Genomic DNA, 21208 nt, shown 5'->3' on the forward strand with positions numbered 1-21208 from the left:
GGGCTGGTTTTAATTTCCAAAATGGCATATATGGTTACGCTATAAGTACTAGAATGGCATGTAATTATTTGGGCTGGTTTTAAGTTCTAGTTTTTTGGATTATTATTTGCTTGAATTGGTGCAATGAGTGGTGCCAGGGTGTGATAATGTTGTGGATTTTTAGATTGTGGATATGTCCAGCAGTATTTTGTCCAGCAGATTTTTTATTTTTGCTGTTTTGAATTGTTATTATTCAAGTTGGGATTGTGGATTATTGGACAGGATTGTAATGAGACAAATAGAGTTTTTCAATAGCTTATAACTAAGACAAATTAATGTCCATTTTAACAATAAAAGGGAAATCTTAAATAATAGTAGTACAAATAACCACACTTTTACGAGTACTACAATTAACCACAAATTATCACATAAAAGTAAAAAGCACAATTTCGAAACCTTTTGGCCAATAAATTACGAGGGGCCAAGCGTACTCCGTAAATGTTCGATGAGGTCAGCTTGGAGTTGAGAATGAGTGCCTCTGTATCTAATACGATGAACACTATAAATTTAGATATATTATCGCATGAAATTGGCTCATGGGGAGTAAGTATCATCCATTTGTTCATAAATGAATTGATCAGTACCGAGATATAGATGACGCTTATTTTCAATGATCATATTGTGCAAGATAATGCATGCGTACACAATGTCTTTTAAAACTTCACGATTGTAATACCTAGCAAGTCCACCTACAATTGCAAATCTACCTTAGAGTACTCTGAATGCACACTCCACATCTTTCTTTGCAAACTCCTAGTAGGCAGCAAAATGTTTTCTTTTTTTCCTGTGGAGCAGGATTTGTTTTCACTAATGTTGCCCAAAGAGGATATATTCCATTAACAATATAATATTTCATTATATATTCATGACCATTGATTGAATAGTTGCACAGAGGAGCACGACCTTCGACCAATGCAGCAAAAACAGAAGATCGATTGAGTACATTGATGCTGTTATGAGACTCAGGCAAACAAGAAAAAACATGTCATGTCCAAAGATCGTAAGATGCAACAACCTCCAATATAATATAGTTGGTTCATTTATATGGTCATAGTACATACTTTTTCAAGCACTAGGACAGTTCTTCCATTTCTAGTGCATGCAATTAATGCTACCAAGTATTCCTGGAAACCCACACATTTGTTCAACATCTAGTAACCTTGATATATCACTGTTGTTTGGGGACCTCAAGTACTCATTAGAAAAGACTAATACAATTGCCTTAACAATTTTTTTCATACTCAATCGTGCGGTGTTTTCTCCAATTCGACATACTTGTCCATAAGATCTGTCATTACCCCATATGCAAGCATTCTAATTGCTGCAGTCATCTTCTGTAGGGAAGACAATCCAAGTCTTTTCACTGGCATATCTTTTTTGGACAAAATAATTATCATGAACTTCAACTACATAATGTATGCATAAAAACAGATCACGACCCATTCAGAACCTCCTCCTAAAAATATTGGGTGGATATATTGGTAGCTCAACAAAACAATCATTCCAAAGATGTTGATGACCTTCCAATGGATCACTTCTAATGAACTCATAACAGAAGATGCTCCCTCGGTAGCCCTTCGTTCTCATTCTACCGCCATTACTTCAATCATATGGAATTCATTATCAGAATAATCGTCATATACAATATGATCGATACTCCAAGAAGGATCCATATCAAACTGAGAGAAGATAATTTAAAGAATTAGAAGAAGAAAGATTGGTTTATGATAAGTGAGAAGTAGTTAAAGGTTGATATATTTATAGGGCTTAATTCGAGAATGCTAGTTACAACTTAAAAAAGTTGGCAAAAGAAGAAGGGTTGACAAAATGTGTTTGTTGGTTTTAAGAATTGTATATATGATTGTTGAGTAGAAAAAGAGTTGGCAAAATATATTTGTTGGTTTCAAGAATTGTAGATTTGATTGTAGGGTAAAAGAAAGGGTGACAACCGAAGATGTTTGGTTTCAAGAATTGTAAATATAATTATTGGATGGAAGGGTTGGCAAAAAAAAGATAGTTGAAAAAAAAATTAATTATTAGTTAACATATGATTAGTAGAATTGTTTAAATATGACAAAAATTAGAATAAATATTTATTAAACTAATAATATTTTATTAATATTTTGGCTAACAAGTGAATAATCTAATGTGAGAATCTCTCTTGAATGGAATAGGGAAAATGCAAAACATGTAATTTTAGCCAAATTTTAGCTTTGCATTTACCTATTCCAATGCTAATACTCTAAGGTCTCATTTAGATATTGAGATAAGATGAGATGAGATGAGAAATTTGTAAATAGTTGTGAAATAATTTGTAAATAGTAATAAAATGGTTTAAGATTAGATATTTGAATGTTGAGATTCGAGGATCGAAACAAGCCCTGAGGCCTCATTTGGTTTCACAGATGGTCTCAATTCATCTCATTTCAACATCCAAACACCATTCAAACATAAACAGTTTTCAATTTAAAATTTTTAAATTTTTAAATTTTTCATCTAATCATTACCTAATTATTACAAATTTCCCAAACTTTCAAATAAAACATAAAAAACAATTCAACTTTTTTAAATATCAAAACAAACATAATATTAAAAAATTATATTCTAATAATATTTTAACTTTATTATTTTTTTATTCAATTTTTTCTCTTATCTCTCAAAACCCCATAAAATATCTTAATGCAAACCATTTCATTATTATTCATAAAATATTTCACTATTATTTACATATTTATCATCTAATCTCAACATCCAAACGAGGTGCCTTTTCTAACTATTTTTTTCTAAAACAATAAAAAGCCAAAGATGTTGCCACCAGGTCTCATGTTCTTCCAATTATTAAACATGCATTTAATATGAAAACATATCACCAATACCAAATGAAAACAAAAATATGCAGCAAGGTAAAAGACGAAAAAACAAAGAAACGACGCATCAACATGCAATATTAATAACAAAATGACATCTTGAAATAAGGAAAAGTCTTAGTTGACAAAACCAACAACATATCAACAATGACACCTTGAAGACTTCCTATCCTAACATTAAAAATATATAACAGAAAAAAAAAAAAGAAAAAAAAAGAAAAGAAGTCAAACAAGCATTTTAAGAAACTACAATATTTCATAAACTTCTGTTTAAGAGTATTGCAAACCAAATTACCAATAAATGATATTGACTAGTCAATCAGCCTACTCGCAAAAGGTTGATTAATGTAAAAGGTTCTTTGACAGCTTAAATGCATCTGTCCCATCGCTTTCTTCGGGTTTCTTCACAATGAGACTAGCAAAAGCATGAATAGGCCAAGTGGTTCTTCTTGGACACATAGGGAGTAATGAATCCAGAAGCAGACGCAGAGGACTCGCGAATATTGGCTGGAACAAGTATTTGAGTCCGACCGGCAACAATTCTCTTACCAGCCACGTTGGAATAGAACAGACCAGAGATGGCTGGTACAAAAACATCACTCTCAGAACATACATAGAAGTCAATAACCTTTTCATATTCAGAACCTTCTGAATCTAAGAACTTTGTCCTTTTATCTGCAGGCATTATGCTTTCCTGCAATATTTTCCACCCGTTAAGAGGATTTCAACCACAAGTTAATTAAAAAGTGTCAAGTTTAAACCACAACTGAACTGCGTAAACAAGCAGTCTTGAATGGAGAGAGAAGAGAGATCCCTTACCTTTGTATATGTTTTAGGGAAGAGATCCTTGAGAGTATCAAGGCTGCTTTGCCACCTTGATTCAGTCAAATACACGGGGGTATCCTTGTCAAATCCCATCTTCCTCAAAAAAGCAGCAACCTCTTGTGCATTGTAACAACTTCTTGTCCCAGCATCACCATTTTCATGGCAATTCTTCTTCTCCAACATATCAACTCTCAAGTCCACGGCTATAAATTGACCATCTGTCTTTCGGCTCAAAGTTCTTAGACGCTCAATCATTGAGTCAACAACTTCTTGAATCTCTGGTTGCAACTGCAAAGTTCCAAACATTGCCAAACACGCAACTGAATCACTGGAACCTTTTTTGGGCGACTTCTTCATATTCACTGAGGGGAAGTATGTAGCCAGCCGTATGTTGCCCTTTAGCTTATAAACTGGTTCAACGTGTTCTACAATGAACTCTTCTGTTACCCGATTAGGGACTTTCACAACAGCAAGATTTCGTTTTGATATTTTAGCAGGCAGATCTTTCGCCACTCTAACTACCCCGTCAAGACTTTTTATAAACTTCTCAACATCATATATATCTCCAAAGCTCCTGAAAGAAAAATGCCCAGATAACAATTAGCCAAAACCTAATTTTAGAATTCAAAAGAAAAAGGATGGCATTAGTACACAATTTTGAACCCAAGTAAATAATTTCTGCTAAAATATCAATGATTTTTTTCCAGGCTCCCATTGGTAAGGCAACCACATTCACAAAGAACTTGTTTTTGGGTGGAATGTGTTGTTCCCAAAAGGAGAGTAATAACTACTCCTCTCATTTTTGGGAGGGTTGTGATACCCCCATACTGAGTGATAAGGGTAGGCAATCCCACATTGCTTGGGAATGAGAAGTTCTTACTCTTTATAATGGTTCCAATGGGGCTCAAATTGTATCATTGATTAGTCATTTTGGAATATAGACCCAGATGTGGCTTGGACCTCCCTTGGAGTGTAACAAATGATATCAGAGCCTATCCCAACCAGAATTGTGGGACTTGAGCCGTACGAACTAGCTTGACAAGAATGTCGAGAATTTTAGGTAGGGGAGATTGTGATACCTCATATCCGAGTGATAAGGGTGGGTGGTGTATAGAATCTCACATTGCTTGAGAATGAGAAGTTCTTGTTCTTGATAATAGTTCCAATGGAGCTCCAATTGTATCATTAACTAGTCCTTTTAGAGTATAGGCCCAGATGTGGCTTGGGCCTCCCTTGAAGCATTAGAAGGGTAGCTATTCCTCATATGTGAATTATCTTAGGAATAATAAATCAGCCACTGAAATAGAATAGCTATTCCACGATTCCATTCCTGGTTCTAATTTGCATACCAAACATGCCCTTAGTTTCATTTATTTACACCATGTATCTTGATACCCTGATGCTCCTCCTCTAATCCCCCAAAATAATGGAACAAACGAAGAAGATTGTAGGATTTCAATACTAGAAAGTTTCCCTCAAAGTCCATATTATTTCAAGTAGCTCGATTAAATTAGTGTTTAATAATACACTAATACAAAGAACAATAACGACAATAGAAATCATGGAAAAAATGTTTCACATAACTTGCGGAACTAATAGGAAACAAGTCTTTTAGAGGCATTTGTGAACACTAACCTCTCGTCACCTGGTTTGCTTCCTCTAATGTAAGGAAGCACGAGAGTTGCACCAAGATATCTTGCCACCACAACTGCATCAGTGATCTGGATGCAAATCCGGGAGAGAATAAGAAAAAGATAAAAGGCTTTGAAAAATGTGAAGATTTCTAGGTCAAAACTCATCACAACATATTAGAGAATGCAATTCAGAGCATCAAAGATATTGATCTAGATAATTTATACACAGAGATAACATTGAAACAAGATGATTCTGCAAATAAGCACACAACTTCAGAATATAAAAATGGAGTCCTCATCAACTTCAAACACACCAAATCAAGCCATGTTTGATATGTGGATCCAAAATATAGTCACCATCATCAATAAATCCTTGGGCTGATTATCCAGCAATTTGTCAGAAATACTGTAGTGAAAGTAACATGAGAGTTTTCAACTAAGTAATTGATCAAGTTGCTCACTACTTTGAGACTCCCTCTTTCCAGTCCAACTAATTTTCCACTTTAGACATGGAATCTTTTAACTGACCATAAGAAGAACACTATTCCCCAATTTATAAAAAAAAAAAGAACACTATTCTCCTCATTTAGTTACGTTATTAATATTGAGAATAACTATTGCATGGTAGTCACTCCTTTCCTGTTGGAATATCACACTAATTAATTTAAAAATTGAAGAAATAAGAACAAATTAAGAGTTTTGGAAATAAGAAATTTAATTTTAGAAAAAACTAAAATTAAAAGATCAAAACCAAAAAAAAAAATCAAAATAGAAATGAGGGGCAAGGCAGCGAGGACCCTTGGGCATGTTTGGTAAATGAAAGTTTCTCTAACTTTTAATAAGCATTGAAGAAAATTTTTAGATGTGTTTTGCATTGGGTTTTGTGAAAGTGGGTAGGTAGAATGAAAAACTATTTAAATAAAAAATTATTTATTTGCACTGAGTTTTGTAAAACAAATAGGCAACTAGAATGAAAAGTTGTTTTGGAAAAAAAATAAACTATTTAAGATGTGTTTTGTACTGGATTCCCTGAAAGTTTTATTTTCAGCAAAATTGAGGCAAAGGATTAGATGAAATTAAATTTTGAGAATTGAAAATTCTTTTTGGAGTTCAAAAGATGTTTGGATTGAAATGGAAAAACTTCTAAAACCAAGCATACCCTTCCCTTTAACCCCTAGGCTTTAACCCCTTGGGGTTGGCTCAAGTGGTAAAGGCCTTGGTCTTGGTGGTATGCTCCCTCCAGGTCTTAGGTTCAAATCCTATTTGGTGCAAACAATTTCTAGGGGCCATCGGACTGAGGGAACTTTCCCTTGATTTACCCTAAGTTCACTTGAGGGAAACTCCTTACCGAGAGCCTGTGCATCCCTAGAATTAGTCTGAATTTTGTTCTCGAACACCTGGTGCCAAATAAAAAAAAAAAAAAAGCATATCCTTCCCTTTGCCTAGCAACACCCTTGATGTACCCACCCTCAGCAAGGTGGTGGCATTGACCAGGATGGCAATCCAACCAGTATGAAGGTGGAGTGTGATCCACCCTCACAAGATGGATTGTGTTGAGGACCTATTGTCTTTGGCCCTTGCAAGTGGACCCCGACCATAGGTAAGGGGAGGCCCCCTACCAGCACAACCATCTCTTAAGGGGGTAGTTGCGCTGGGTATAGCTCAAGGCATAAGGGACCTTGTCTCTTTTTCATTTTTATTTTTATTTTTGTTTTTAAATTTGTACTTTTTCCTCTTTTTCTCTAAATTAGTTTTTGCTTTAAAGTTTTTTAGAATGTTTGGTTTTACAATTTTAAATTTCTAATGTTTTAATTTATAATTTTTTAACATTGTGAAAATTGCAATATGAGCGTTGGAGTCCAATCTCGAATTTGAGTATATTGGGTATTCTCGTGTGACATGAATTGAAGAGAAAATAAGTACATAACAAGCCCTATTCAAACTACCAAAAAATTGCAATGTATCCATTAACAAATGAACATTTGAAAAATTAATCGTAAAAATATGAAATTGAAAATTAATTTTTTTGAAACATAACATTATTTTTTTAAAGAAAAAAAAAAGGGGGGGAAATAATTTCTGGCAATATATTTTTAAAAATATTTTTTAAATTTCACACAATTTAATTTTTATTTTTAAATTTAATAAGGATATTTTGTAATTTTTTAGAAAATTTAGGAATGTTTTAAGGGGAAAACGTGGTTCATGGCAATTGTTTGGTAGTTTGGGGTGATTGCAAATTGGGTGGTACTTCAAGGGAACTTATGTATTTCCAAAAAAAAAAAAAAAAAAAAAAGATGATGATTTATTTAAAAATAAAAAATAAAGGAATGAAGTCCATAAATTTTATCATAAGGGTGTTCTAGGAAATTTGAGTACAATCTGATTCCATTCACTAGCCTATTGGACTATATTAAACAGTGAAATACATAATCAGGGTTCTAATTAGTGCAACAATTAAATAAGAAATACAACTCCATTCCCAATAATAGCTTTCATGTTCCCAAATAGTCATTCTGCATATTACACGTGCCATAAGAGAATTCTCATTTAATTCCTTCTATGAATGGAAGGGGATTAATATGCAGCATTTTCAAAGTCATCACAGGGGAAGAGTTAGGCCTTGTTTGTATTAAAAAACACTCTCAACTTATCTCATCTAATCATTACAATTTTCCCAAACTTTCAAACAAAATATAATAAACAATTCAACTTTTTCAAATCCCAAAACAAAAATAATTTAAAAAAATTAGATTCTAATAATATTTTATTCAACTTTCATCTCATCTCATCTCAACTCACTATCCAAACCTCCCCTAAATGTTCAGTGGAATCTCATACTGTTAGAAAAGGTGAAAAGGCAAGAAAAATAATCGCATGTTTTCTATATATGAAGATAGGATGAACCATGGAATAGATCCCAGGAATAATTTTAGAAGTGTGGGGCAGAATTGGTCTTGTTGGCCACACTGTTCAGTAAACATATAATTGAGAGATTTTTTATAAATAAAATAGAGATAAGGTACTATCAATTTTGGTACAACTAAAAGGGATAGTCGACATTGTAACACCTATATAATACTATCCCAAAAAAGTGCAACAAAATAAGGACTGAAAATTCTAACAAGACATCAGACTCTAGAATAATAGTGTAAAACTCTTTGATAGAGCGATCAAGTATGCCATGCAACATACAAAAAATGGGAAAGAAAGAAAAAGAAAATCTCATGGTGGTGATATTCACCAACTAGGAGAAACAGGTCATGATCTATGTACCCTGTCCAATTCATATTGCAAAAAGTAGTACTATAGCTTGTCCAATTGAAACGAAAGTACAATGTAGCAACAATTAAAGGAAGAAAAATTAATCAGGATAAAAATCAGTCTTGATTTTGTTCCAACTTCAGTTAGGTCTGATTGAGCCTTGCCACTCTAACTCAGAATAAAATAATAAGAAAAGATTGGAAACGGTTGAGCTGGAGAAACTAAGAGACATATTTTTAACCATAGATTTTAGAAGATCAAATAAGCAGTAATAAATTTAGTCCACATGCTAAACATAAAAGAAGGTCCAGATCCAGTATCTAATTATGTAAGATAAAGATAGAGTAGGGCATTAAAGATCATCTAATGGTGATGCAACCCCCGTATAGATGTGGATTAGAAGTTCTTTGAGATTAATGCATTAAATAAATAAAAAAAATCTATGAATGGCAGTTATGCAAGGCAGGATCATGGCTTTTGTTGCTGTGCAATCAAAGTATGGAATAACCAAACGACTCAGATTTATTAATAGTGGTCAGCCTTTAGAAACAAGACAGAGTGCAGAAAAACAAATCTATGAATAACGTAAGCATCCATTTCCCCTATAACTCATTTTTTATAAGTAACAATTCCCCTACAACTCATGAGGAAACCAAATATCAGGAAAAGATCAATAGAAAAACAGAATGAAAAAATAATTTCAGGGAATTCCAATGTACATTTTTAACAAATAAAAGAAAATCATAAACAGAGACCCTATGGTAAGGAAATGGTAACACTTATTGTCCAGAGAATATTGATGCCTCAAAGAAAATCTATGGAACTATCAAAAAGTGATGAGATGCGGTAACTAACCAGTTGCGATATTTAATCATCTAAAAGAACCATTTACAATAGAATTCATAAAACTATCGATCAAAGAAGAATTCATAAAACTAGTTAGAAGTAGTCCTGTGCCGTTCAAAATATCAATATGAACATGGATATCTTAAACTTTGTATTATCAATAGTGTTTTACTACTTGGTTTCTTGAAGTAAGCAGCTCAAAGAACTGGGAGCTTAGTCATAGCATCTGGTTAAGCTCAGAACACTAAAATAACTACTTTTTTATGAATACAATCACAACTTCAGTTATGTCAACACCAATCACCTAGAGCACAAACACTAAAATTAATTCAAGGATTGAGATTTGACATTTTGAACTTGTGAAGCACACTTTAAGATTTCAAATCAGGGGTAGTATCATTAAAAATTGATTCGGATGATGCAGGTCAGGTTGGCAAATCTTCTAAAGTGGCTATAAAGTTTGGCCTCGTAGATGCACCACAGACCATTTAGTACCCATTTACAGATTAACGCAGGCTAATTATCCTTATAATATATGTGTAATACCAAGGATTGTGGGAACATGGTAAATGGGATCCCACATTGCTAGGGAGGGAGAAGTTTAAACCCATTATAATGATTTCAAAATTATCTATTACAACCTTGACTAATCTGTGAGCCCAGATGTGCCTTGAGTATTCCTTGGGTTGTTACAAATGACATCAGAGCCAAACACAACTAGAAACGAGCAACTTGAGCCATGGGTCTATTGTCTCCCTGTGTTTCCATCAGCGTGCAAGGCGGCATCATTAAGACCCCTCTTTCCTCATTTGTCTTTCACGAACATAGTTTTTTTGTTTTTGTTTTTTTTTTTTTTGTAAGCACTTCACAAACATAGAGTTAATGGGAGTGGGTACAAATAATGAAATTACAGTTATTACAATAATTTTGCAACTAGTAAATAGTGTATGAAAATTAATATGATTATAATTGATTGTCTAATAATGATTAAAGATAGCACGTGGACAAACAACATTATCAACAGGCATGTTTTAGGCTATGGGTAAAAAAATGTCTCACATAAACGATCCAGGTAACACTACGATACAAAAATCAAGTGATTACTCTGAATGGGGATACCTGAGAGACGTGGTACTCAGGGCCATTAGTTAATGAGAAAGTGACAAACCCGTCTGTCAGCTCCACATCGTCTGCAAATTAAAGAAGCAGATGGAAATATATAGGTCAAGGATTACAATAATATAACCATCACATTAAGAACAAATCGAACTTTACCCTGAATCGGCTTATTCCAACATTGTTTCAGTTGTTGCCCATCCTCCTTCCAAATCCCCCCACTCTTTCTAGAAATAGAAACAGCACCCTCATCCATATCCAAATCAACATCTCTTGCTCCGCCAGGAAATTTTTCCTGTACCAAAACCAATGAGTTATTCCTCACAAGAACAAAGAAAACTTGGTTAAATTTTGACACGAAATCAACTGGAATTTGCAACTCTTTGGCAACGGCAAATATACAGTCGGATAAGCCTAAAACGAAGAAGCGAAATATCAAAGAAAACTTCTTGAACCTTTAGGAAGCAATTTTTTTTCCTCAAGTGGGCCTACCAATTGTCAAAATGTACTAGAATTTATATATATAGAAGTATGAAAAGCTCATTTTCCTTCTCTCTTCCTCCTCTTAACTGTTTTTCCCCATTAAAGAAACATAGACAGGCGCAGAGCAAATAATTCTGCCAAACTTCCAGAAAAATGAACTGATTTTAAAGAGAAAAAAATGGTCTGCGCCATGATCCCAGTAAAATACATCTCATAAATCTGACAGTAAAACAATGTAACAGGAATATACGCTTTAAAGCGAAATGTGAACCAGATCAGATGCAGTGAAAGTAAAACAATAACCTATATAACGGGAACAAGTCATATAGGAGTGGATCCAGTTAGAGAAAGTTGGATGCGGTTGAGCTTACTTCAACAGAATCGAAATGGTCACGTTTAATCATGTTTCCCAGCATCACGAACATGGTCAACGTTAGAACCGCAGCCACCACTTGCCTCAAGTCCACACCCATTCTCTCTCTCTCAGATTTGATTCAGGTTAAGAAAGATTTAGTTTGAGAGGAAGATAGAGAGAGAGAGAGAGTGAGAAATTGAGTTCTGTGCTCTTGGAAGGAAGAATGGAAAGTTTAAAGACACGTTACTCAGGGAGAGAGAGAGAAGGCACTGAATCCGCTTGGAATTTCCCACCGACAGTTTCCCGAGAAAATGACGGCCTGCCTAAAATTTTTGTCTACTTCCTTTTTTTTTTTTTTTCCTTCTTTTTTTATCAAATAATTCTCATATATATTTACCAAAAATTGTCTAAGAATTATATAAAAATAATTTTATATTTAGGAGCATATCCCTTATTTCCTTCATTCTAATTAAATTATTTTAAATGATATTTTTTTAATATAACTGTAATATCTAAGATTATATGACTGCACTGATTTAAAATTTCATCTAAATGTCTTAACTTGTCAACCTTTGTTCCATCCAACCAATATCTACATTCTCCATCTATATTTTTGGGCCAATATTTCTTCAATCCAATAACCAGAATAAGAATAAAAATATTAAAATGACATTGCTGGGTGAAATAAGAATAAAAAATAAAATAAACTTAGGGAAATGGTTCTATTGTACTGTTAGGTTAGGGCCAAATAAGAATAAAATAATTTTATTACAGTTGAGATCAAATTTGTTAAGAAAAATACTACTATACCCACTCCTTTTGACACTTCTATTTCACTGCTGGTCAAATTTATTTATTTTTTACTTAGTGATTAAAAAAATGATTTTAAATGTATTGCTGTATTTTTTTATTTTTTAAATGTATTTAAATATGTTAAAAAAATATGAAAAAAAAGAGAAAAAAAAAAGAAGCTTTTATACCGCCCAGCGGTCAAGATTGGAAGGCATAGTAGCCGCACCCATTTGTTAAACCATTTTGAATTTAGAGAATATTTAGACAGTGAGTTAAAATAAGATAAGATGAAATAAAAGCTGAATAAAATATTGTTAGAATATTATTTTTATTTTAAAATTTGAAAAACTTGAATTGTTTTGTATTTTATTTAAAAATTTAAAAAAATTATAATAATTAGATGAGATTAATTAATATGCTTTCTGAATTCAAACAAGACCATATCTAAAAGCTAGGATGACTAACCAACTATAGGTCATTCTTTACTGCAAAAAAAAGTATTTGTTTAGTTTTATATATATTTGGCTAATTCCTTGTCAGTGATATGAAGAGCTAAAATGTCCATTGTCTAGTAGCATATCTCAAAGACATTTATTTTTTAGTTTAATAAAATGTTATCTGACAAATCAGATAAATATTTTAGCTAATTTGACTAGCCCTATAATAAAAGAATGAGTTCTTTTTTAATTATGTCTCTTTAATTGGGATCAAGATTTTCTTTAATTTTTTTTTTCTAAATATGTTTTAGACAAATATAATCTGTGAATTTCTTAACATTAAAACACTACTTGTGATATACTTCAATATTAAATATAGTAAGTTCACATGTTAAGTCAATATCTCTTCAAATTATATTATTATAGAAACTATTTGGGTTAATAATAGTAAGAAACAAAAAATCTTTATCCCTTTAATTTTCATGTATTATTTGAATATGTAAAAGAGGAAGAGATTTTGTTTTAATAGTCTCTTTAAATATCTAAACTCATCCCTCATAATCTAACACCCCGTTAAAGTTTTTAAAAATTACATTAAAAATAACTTGGTTTGCAAATTTAGTATTTATCTCCATTTATATGTTGAGAAATGATATTTACAGTCATGAAATGCGCAAGCGCCACGTACTCTTTAAAAAAATAGTAAAGATGGAACCCATATAAAAAAATTAATTTTTTAATAATGGATTCTATTCTTTTTCTAAATGATTGCATAGTATTTGCACAATCCATGACTATATTTAACATTATTTATTCTACAAAATAAATATACAAACTGACGTAGATATTTCTCGTATTTTAATCTTTTATTTATAACTTTGCACTCAACTTGACCTAAAAAAAAAAAAAAAAAATCCCACCAAAACATGTCATTAATTAGGTCTCTCAAGTGTTTCATCCACTTTTATAATAATAATAATGAATACATAAATCATACCACACATTTATTTCACTACTTTTTTTATGTGTTGACGTGACTTTTAGAAAAGAAAAACTTATCTAAAATAGTTAATAGGCAATATCACATAGCATTAATATGATTAAAGTGAGATAAATGTATAATATATTGCGTAATTCTAGTAGGAAATATAATAAAGTTTGAAGCTGAAAATTTATTTATGAGTAAAAAATTTCTTTGGAGATTTTGGATCTTTCAATAAGTGAAAAAATATCTAATATAAATTGTGCACTAAGATGCATCTATCACAAACTAATTTTTGGATTAATTTGAGAAAAAGTGGGAAAAAATAAATAAATTAGATTATTATAGAAAATGCATTTTTTTAAGTGGGGGTAGGGCAATGATTAGCTCAGTACTTTCTTTGATGTATCAATAAGTTATTTCCTAATCTAATATTGATCTCTACTGACTCATGATAACATCGATCTAACTTTATTTCTTAAAATCAGCTGATCATAAACCAGCATACTCTCTCCTTCAACAACCAAAGAATAAAGGAAAGGTCATTTCCTCTCTCACACACACTCCCAACCTGTATGCAGTCTCTCTCTTAAACCCCAACCACAAAAGAAAATTTAAGACATTTGAGTAAAGGAGCTGATAGTGATAGTTGATACAATAGTTAACACAGTTGTCTGGAGATGCTTTCCAACATCTTTGGCCAGGTGACCCATTTTTAAATGGGGAAGCTCTTAGGGCTGTAATCACGCCAAGCTGATTTTTGACTTATCGAGCTCAGCTCGATTCAAAATATTCGAGTTCGAGATCGAGATTTTTATTTGTTTTTTGTTCGACCTCGATTCAATAAACTAAACTCTCAACTTGAACTTGAGTCAAGTCGAGCTTGAGCTCAAATTGTTTATTTATTTTTTATTTATTGAATAAGATTTAATAATTAATAAATTATATAAATAAAAAATAAAAAATCTAATATTGAATTTGTACAACTAACAAGTAAAACCTCTATTGAATTATAAGATTTTAAAAATCTATAAATAATTAATATCTAACTAGTTGATATTTATCTATAATAACAATATATTATATGCTTACATATATTATTATATATACACATAATATGATAGCATATATCTATTTCATATATGGTTCTCACATACTAGTATAAGAAATTATTAAATATTATCGACTAATTATTGTACAAATTATAAAATATAACTATAAAGTATATTCAATATATAGACATAAATAATTAGGTTATATATTATATATTTAATTATAAAAGTGCTATACTTATATTATTAGCTAATACATATATATATGTATATATATATATCAATATATGAATGAATTTTAATCGAGTTGTGCTAACGAGTCGACTCGAGCATAAACGAGCAGGTCTTAACAAGCTTTAGTCGAATTGAATCAAGTTTTGTTGGGTATGTATTATTTACTAATCGAGCAAGTATCTGCTTTCTCGGACGAGTCTTTTTTTTTTTCTTTTTTTTTTCCACGAGTCAAGTTTGATTATAATTTAACCAGACGAGTACCAAACGGACTATCAAACAGACTGATTCATTTATGGCCCTAGTAGCTCTTATATGGACAAGACTCCAATTACTTGAAGGAGCGCCCCCACCACCCTTATAACAAATTTTTTAAGTCCAACGGCACCTCAATTCCAATAAATATAAAGGCAAACTAAAAAAACTGTCCGGGGTACAAAAAAAAAGGACAGAAGGCCAAAACCAAAGGGGGCTTATGCCATATCCTTCATTTTCATCATAGAAAGCATGCAACTGTCGCAGGACTATTCTTCCGGAATGAAAAACCAGGTAGGGTATGACAAGTTATACCTCAAGACTTGCAACATGAACTGAGCTACACTTGATTTGGACCTGATTGGATCAATAAATCAGAAAGTACTCTCCAACAAGTATGTTCAAATCCCATATAGCATTATTAATATCAAAACTGCACCAACCAAAATAGGAGAACTCGAAGAGTTTCATAATTTAGTTTACGATTTCTTAACTTAGTATACGATTTCTTTTTCCTTTACACTTTTTTTTTTTTTTTTTTTGTTTTACTTGGGGCTTTTTGAGGAGTGAACAAGTTTAGAGGCAGGGCGTAATGGACTCTTAGAATGATTTACTTCGAGATAGTCAAAGTCTCCAAGAATTAGAGAGAGAGAAATAAGAGAGAGAGAGAGAGAGAGAGAGAGAGAGAGAGAAATAAGAGAGAGAGAGAGAGAGAGAGAGAGCATATATATCAGGATGTAAAAGCCTCCCATTTCTTTATTACCTTTGACCGTTTTAGCAGCTATTCCATTACAAGGAATGAAACGCACCTTTTATTTTATTACAAGAATCCAAATGACACCGTTATTAGCACAACCCAGCAGCTCGGCATGATTTGTGGGGTTCAATGGAGTGATAAGGAGTCCCAAAAAAGAGATAAGGATGATAAATCCCACAAATCATGCTATATTGATAGAGAGACGTTGAAGGGTGAAGGCAATGGCAACAAACTGAACCCAAAATGGTAGTTCAACAAGATAAGGAAACTCCAACAAAGGAGGATGCGCATATCTCGGATTCAACCAAAAAAATCAGTACTAACAAAGAGCAACGGATATATCTTGGAATACTCAGATTTCATGCAACAGATTTTGTGCAATTACATCTTTTAGATCTTATTAAATCTCTCAGGATTGTTTATCAGCTGTCGTGTGATTCTTTTATGTAATTTGATCATTTCAGTTTTATGTTTAAATAGATCCTATACTCCTCTGTATTTGTAAGGCTTGACAATAAGTTCCTGTAAGTTCACGTAACAAAAAGCAATTTCTTCCTTCTCTGGTTTTTTTCTATTTTTCAGTTTTTCTTCTTGGTATCAAGAGCCACTGTGAACCCACGGGCACAGCCCAGCAGCTCAGCAACCTCCAATAACCATGACTTCACTCTCACTTAATGTTGGCAATTTTATTACTCTCAAACTCAGCCCCACAAATTATCCATTGTGCCGTGAGCAAGCCTGAGCCCTTGCAGAAAGCCAAGAATTCCTAGGCCACCTTACCAATGAAGACCCAGCCCCACCAAAATACACCATATCAGATTCCAATAATACCACAAATGCAGAAACAATTGCACCAAGAATGACCAAAGCATACATTGCATGGCGTAAGGTGGATTGTTTTCTTCAAGGGTGGATAATTGGAACACTCTCTGAGGAAACACTTGGTCTCGTTGTGGGCTTAGACACAGCAAATGCAGTCTAGGAAGCACTGAAGAATGCCTATGCAGAAGATTCGCAAGAACGTGAATTCACACTCAGACAACAGGTCACATATCTTCGAAAAGAAGATGACAAAACAATCAGAGAACATATCTGAACTTTCAAAGGACTATGCGATAGCCTTGCAGCAATTAAGAAACCAGTCTCAAACAAAGAAAATGTATCTTGTCTTCTCACTAGTCTTGATCCTCAAATAAAACTTTTACCACTACTATGCTCAAACCACCAAGACCATCATACTCTGAGCTTGTCTCATAACTTCAATGCCTTGATCAAAGACGCAATTGGTTCTCAAACCATGCTAATGCCACCAACTCACTCACTCCTCAAATGGCCTTTTACGGACAACAACAACAAAGGTATCAACAATCCTTCACAGGATATCAAGGCAACAAACAAAAATTTATTTCAACTGGAAGAGGCTTTCAGGCACAACAACCTAAGGATCAAAACAGTGGCTATTCCTCCTAGCCCCATGTTGAGCACTCAACAATGAAGACCTCCACCACCTAGAGAGAGACGTATGACGCCTGCTGAAAGAGATTGCTATCGTGAAGAAAAATGCCAATATTGTGGCACGGTGGGACATATTGCGAAAATATGTTGGTGGGTGCCCAAAAAGCCAACGTTACAAGATGACATACCACAAGCCCTGGCAACACTCACCTTGGATAACACCATCGCTAAGACGGAATGGACCTTAGACACAGGAGCTTCAAACCACATGACAGGTAAGCCAGGTATGTTAACTGATATTCGAAATTATTCTGGAGCAGATTTAGTGCTTATTGGGGATGGATCTTCTCTACCAATTCTTGGTATTGGAGATTCTAGCATTAAGCAAAAAAATAAAATTTTACCTCTTCATGATGTCTTGCTCGTCCCTGACTTGAAAAATATTTGCTCTCGGTAAGCCAACTAACAACTCAGTTTCCTGTTAATTGTGAATTCACTAATGTTGATTTTTGTGTTAAGGAACGACAAACAGGACAACCAATGATCACAGGGAGGCGCAAGGGTGATCTCTATGTTCTTTCAAATTTGCTAGAGCTCTACTTTTCTCATCGTTTCAAATTCGGTTCCACAGATACTTGGCATCAACGCTTAGGACATCCCCAATCTTCTGCATTACAACTTTTAAAAAATAAAGGATTAATTGATGTTGTCGGCAAAATAAAACCTGAACACATTTGTGATAGTTACCAATTAGGGAAGCTTAGTAGATTACAATTTTCTTCTTCTAAACATTCCAGTTCTAGTATTTTTGAAAAAATTCATTGTGACTTATGAGGACCTGCTCTTATTTTATCAATTGGAAAATTCAGATATTATGCATGTCTAGTCGATGATTTTTCTAAGTATACTTGGATCATTCCCTTGCAACATAAATCTGATTTTACAAATGCTTATCTCGCCTTTGAACAATATGTTAATAGACAATTCAACAAACAAATCAAAATTCATAAACTCCAAGCCATCATCTCATTTTCTCTCCACCGGAATCTTACATCAAGTATCATGCCCTTACACTCCAGAGCAAACAGGTATGGTTGAAAGACGACATAGGATAATACGTGAACTCAGAATGACCATGTTATTTCATAGTGGTGCACCTTTATTTTTATGGGTAGAAGCCTTTACCACTGCTGTCTACCCAATAAATCACTTACCCTCAACTGCCCTTAACTCTGAAACTCCATACTTTACATTGCATGGCACTCATCACTATTACTGTTCACTTCGTGTCTTTGGCACTCAAGCAGAAAATTTTTTATATCCTGCCATGTGGTCTTTGATGAATTATTTTTTCCCTATAAAAACACTTGGAACCAAAGCATTGCACCACCAATGTCACATGTCATAAGCATATTTGACTCATGGTTGCCTCATACTAACTCCTCTCATACCGTCGAAATCAAGCCACACCCTTTAACACCACCATGATTGAGTCCACTACTTGTTGTCCCAATATTGCCTACAATTCCTAGAATTTCCACAGGTTCCTCCTCAGACATACAGAGAAACCAGTAGCTCGAAAATGCTTTTGAGCCCAATGCTCCTGAGCAAGACGAGCAACTACCAACCTCCACACTTGAAACATCTTAGCCTGAACTTGATATACCACTGTCGCACCAATCTGTTCAAAACTTACCCCAGTTCCAGCCTGAAACCGAACCCAATCAAACCAACCTACAATCCCAAATTCAAACACAACGTTCACATTCCATGCTTACTCGATCTCAAACAGGACTCGATAAACCAGAACAATCCTCACATTCCATGCTTACTCGATCACAAAATGGAATCAATAAACCCAATCCAAAATATGCCTTGACTTCTTCCATATTTTCAGCAAATATCCCTTGTGAACCTCACAACATACGATCTGCTCTAGCTCATCCTAGGTGGAAAGCAGCAATGGATGAAGAACTTGAAGCTTTACATAAAAATTACACTTGGAAACTTGTTCCACGCACCTCAAACATGCATGTTATTGGATCTAAATGGGTGCTCAAACCAAAACTTAAACCCGATGGTTCATTAGATAGACTCAAAGCTCGGGTTGTGGCAAAGGGGTATCACCAAGTTGATACCTTGGATTACACCGAGACCTTATCTCCAGTCATCAAACCTGGAACCATCAGAATGGTACTCACTATAGCACTTGTTCAACAATGGCCCATATGTCAACTCGACGTAAAAAATGCTTTCCTTCATGGTTTAATTTCAGAAGACATATATATGAAACAACCTCCAGGAATGGCTGACAAGTAGTATCCAAAACATGTTTGGAAACTTCAAAAGGCTCTTTATGGTCTCAAACAAGCACCTCGTGCTTGGTTTGATAAGTTTAGTGCTTTCCTTTTAAAATATGGATTTTTTTGTAGCTTAGCAGACCCATCTTTATTCATTTATCACTCTAACTTTGGCAAACTAATTCTCCTTCTTTACACAGATGACATGCTCCTAACCGGGTCCTCAACAGCTCTAGTTTCAACATTTATTCAACTCTTAAGCTCAGAATTTGCAATGAAAGACTTGGTATCAGTCCATCATTTCCTTGGGATCGAGATCTCTTAGAATTCTGATGGTCTTCACCTGTCTCAGACACACTATGCACTTACCATCCTTGAGCGAGCAACATGGTTGATTGCAAACCGATGAGCACACCTCTTGAAGCAAAAACAAAGACTTCATCAAAAGATAATTTGTTGGAAGATCCAAGTCATTTTAGAGGACTTGTTGGTGCTTTATAGTACCTAACTCTCACATGACTAGACCTTTCATATAGTGTTAATTATGTATCACAATTCATGCATGCTCCCACTGAAGTGCATTTAAAAATGGTTCGCCGTATCTTAAGATATGTAAAAGGCACAATTGATATAGGTTTACATTTTACTTCCAACACAACACTTGATCTTTGTGCTTTATCAGATGTAGATTGGGTAGGGTGTCCTACCACAAGGCGATCTACCACTGGATACTGCACATTTCTTGGCAAAAATCTCATCTCCTAGTGTGCAAAAAAAAGCACACCATCTCTCGATCCAGCATTGAAGCGGAGTATCGAGCCATGGCAAATACAACAGTTGAACTCACATGGATGGCATTTATCCTCAAAGACCTTCGCATTCCATTAGCCTACACTCTAGCACTTTACTGCGACAACATAAGTGCTCTACATATGACAATAAATCTGGTATTTCATGCTCGTAGTAAACACATCGAGTTGGATTAACATTTTATGCGCGAACGAGTTGCACTTGGACTTCTCATCACTAAACACATCTCCACAACAAAACAAGTAGCAGACCTCTTCACCAAACCGATGTCCAAGGCTGCACTCAGTAACTTTCGAACCAAACTCTGCCTCCAACCCCGTCACAGTTTGCGGGAAGGTATTAGCACAACCTAGCAGCTCGGCATGATTTGTGGGGTTCAATGGAGTGATAAGGAGTCCCAAAACTGCCGAAGAGATAAGGATGATAAATCCCACAAATGATGCTATATTGATGGAGAGACATTGAAGGGTGAAGGAGTCTCAATGGCAACAAACTCAACCCAAAATGGTAGTTCAACAAGATAAGGAAACTCCAACAAAGGAGGATGCGCATATCTCAGATTCAACCAAAAAAATCAGTACTGACAAAGAGCAACGAATATATCTTGGAATACTTGGATTTCATGCAACAGATTTTGTGCAACTGCATCTTCCAGATTTTATTAAATCTCTCAGGATTGTTTACTAGTTGTCGTGTGATTCTTTTATG

The 21208-nt window shown here is 34.1% G+C and overlaps 1 protein-coding gene and 1 long non-coding RNA gene across 2 annotated transcripts; both read right to left on the bottom strand.

Annotated features, from left to right (window-relative positions):
- Positions 1 to 3142: 3142 nt before the first annotated feature.
- LOC121246669 (protein MANNAN SYNTHESIS-RELATED 1) lies at positions 3143 to 11752 on the bottom strand. The gene is made up of 6 exons (XM_041144902.1): positions 11446 to 11752; positions 10751 to 10886; positions 10595 to 10665; positions 5367 to 5452; positions 3726 to 4305; positions 3143 to 3600 (listed from the first exon to the last, which is right to left on the bottom strand). Exons 1-6 carry the CDS (start codon positions 11545 to 11547, stop codon positions 3322 to 3324), a joined length of 1254 nt encoding a protein of 417 aa, XP_041000836.1. The 5' UTR covers positions 11548 to 11752; the 3' UTR covers positions 3143 to 3321.
- On the bottom strand, positions 9113 to 10580 carry LOC121246670. Its single transcript, XR_005937155.1, has 2 exons — positions 9268 to 10580; positions 9113 to 9237 (listed from the first exon to the last, which is right to left on the bottom strand). It is a non-coding gene; the product is annotated as an uncharacterized LOC121246670 (long non-coding RNA).
- Positions 11753 to 21208: the final 9456 nt, after the last annotated feature.

This window comes from Juglans microcarpa x Juglans regia, chromosome 1S (genome assembly GCF_004785595.1).
Source record: "Juglans microcarpa x Juglans regia isolate MS1-56 chromosome 1S, Jm3101_v1.0, whole genome shotgun sequence".
NCBI lineage: Eukaryota > Viridiplantae > Streptophyta > Magnoliopsida > Fagales > Juglandaceae > Juglans > Juglans microcarpa x Juglans regia.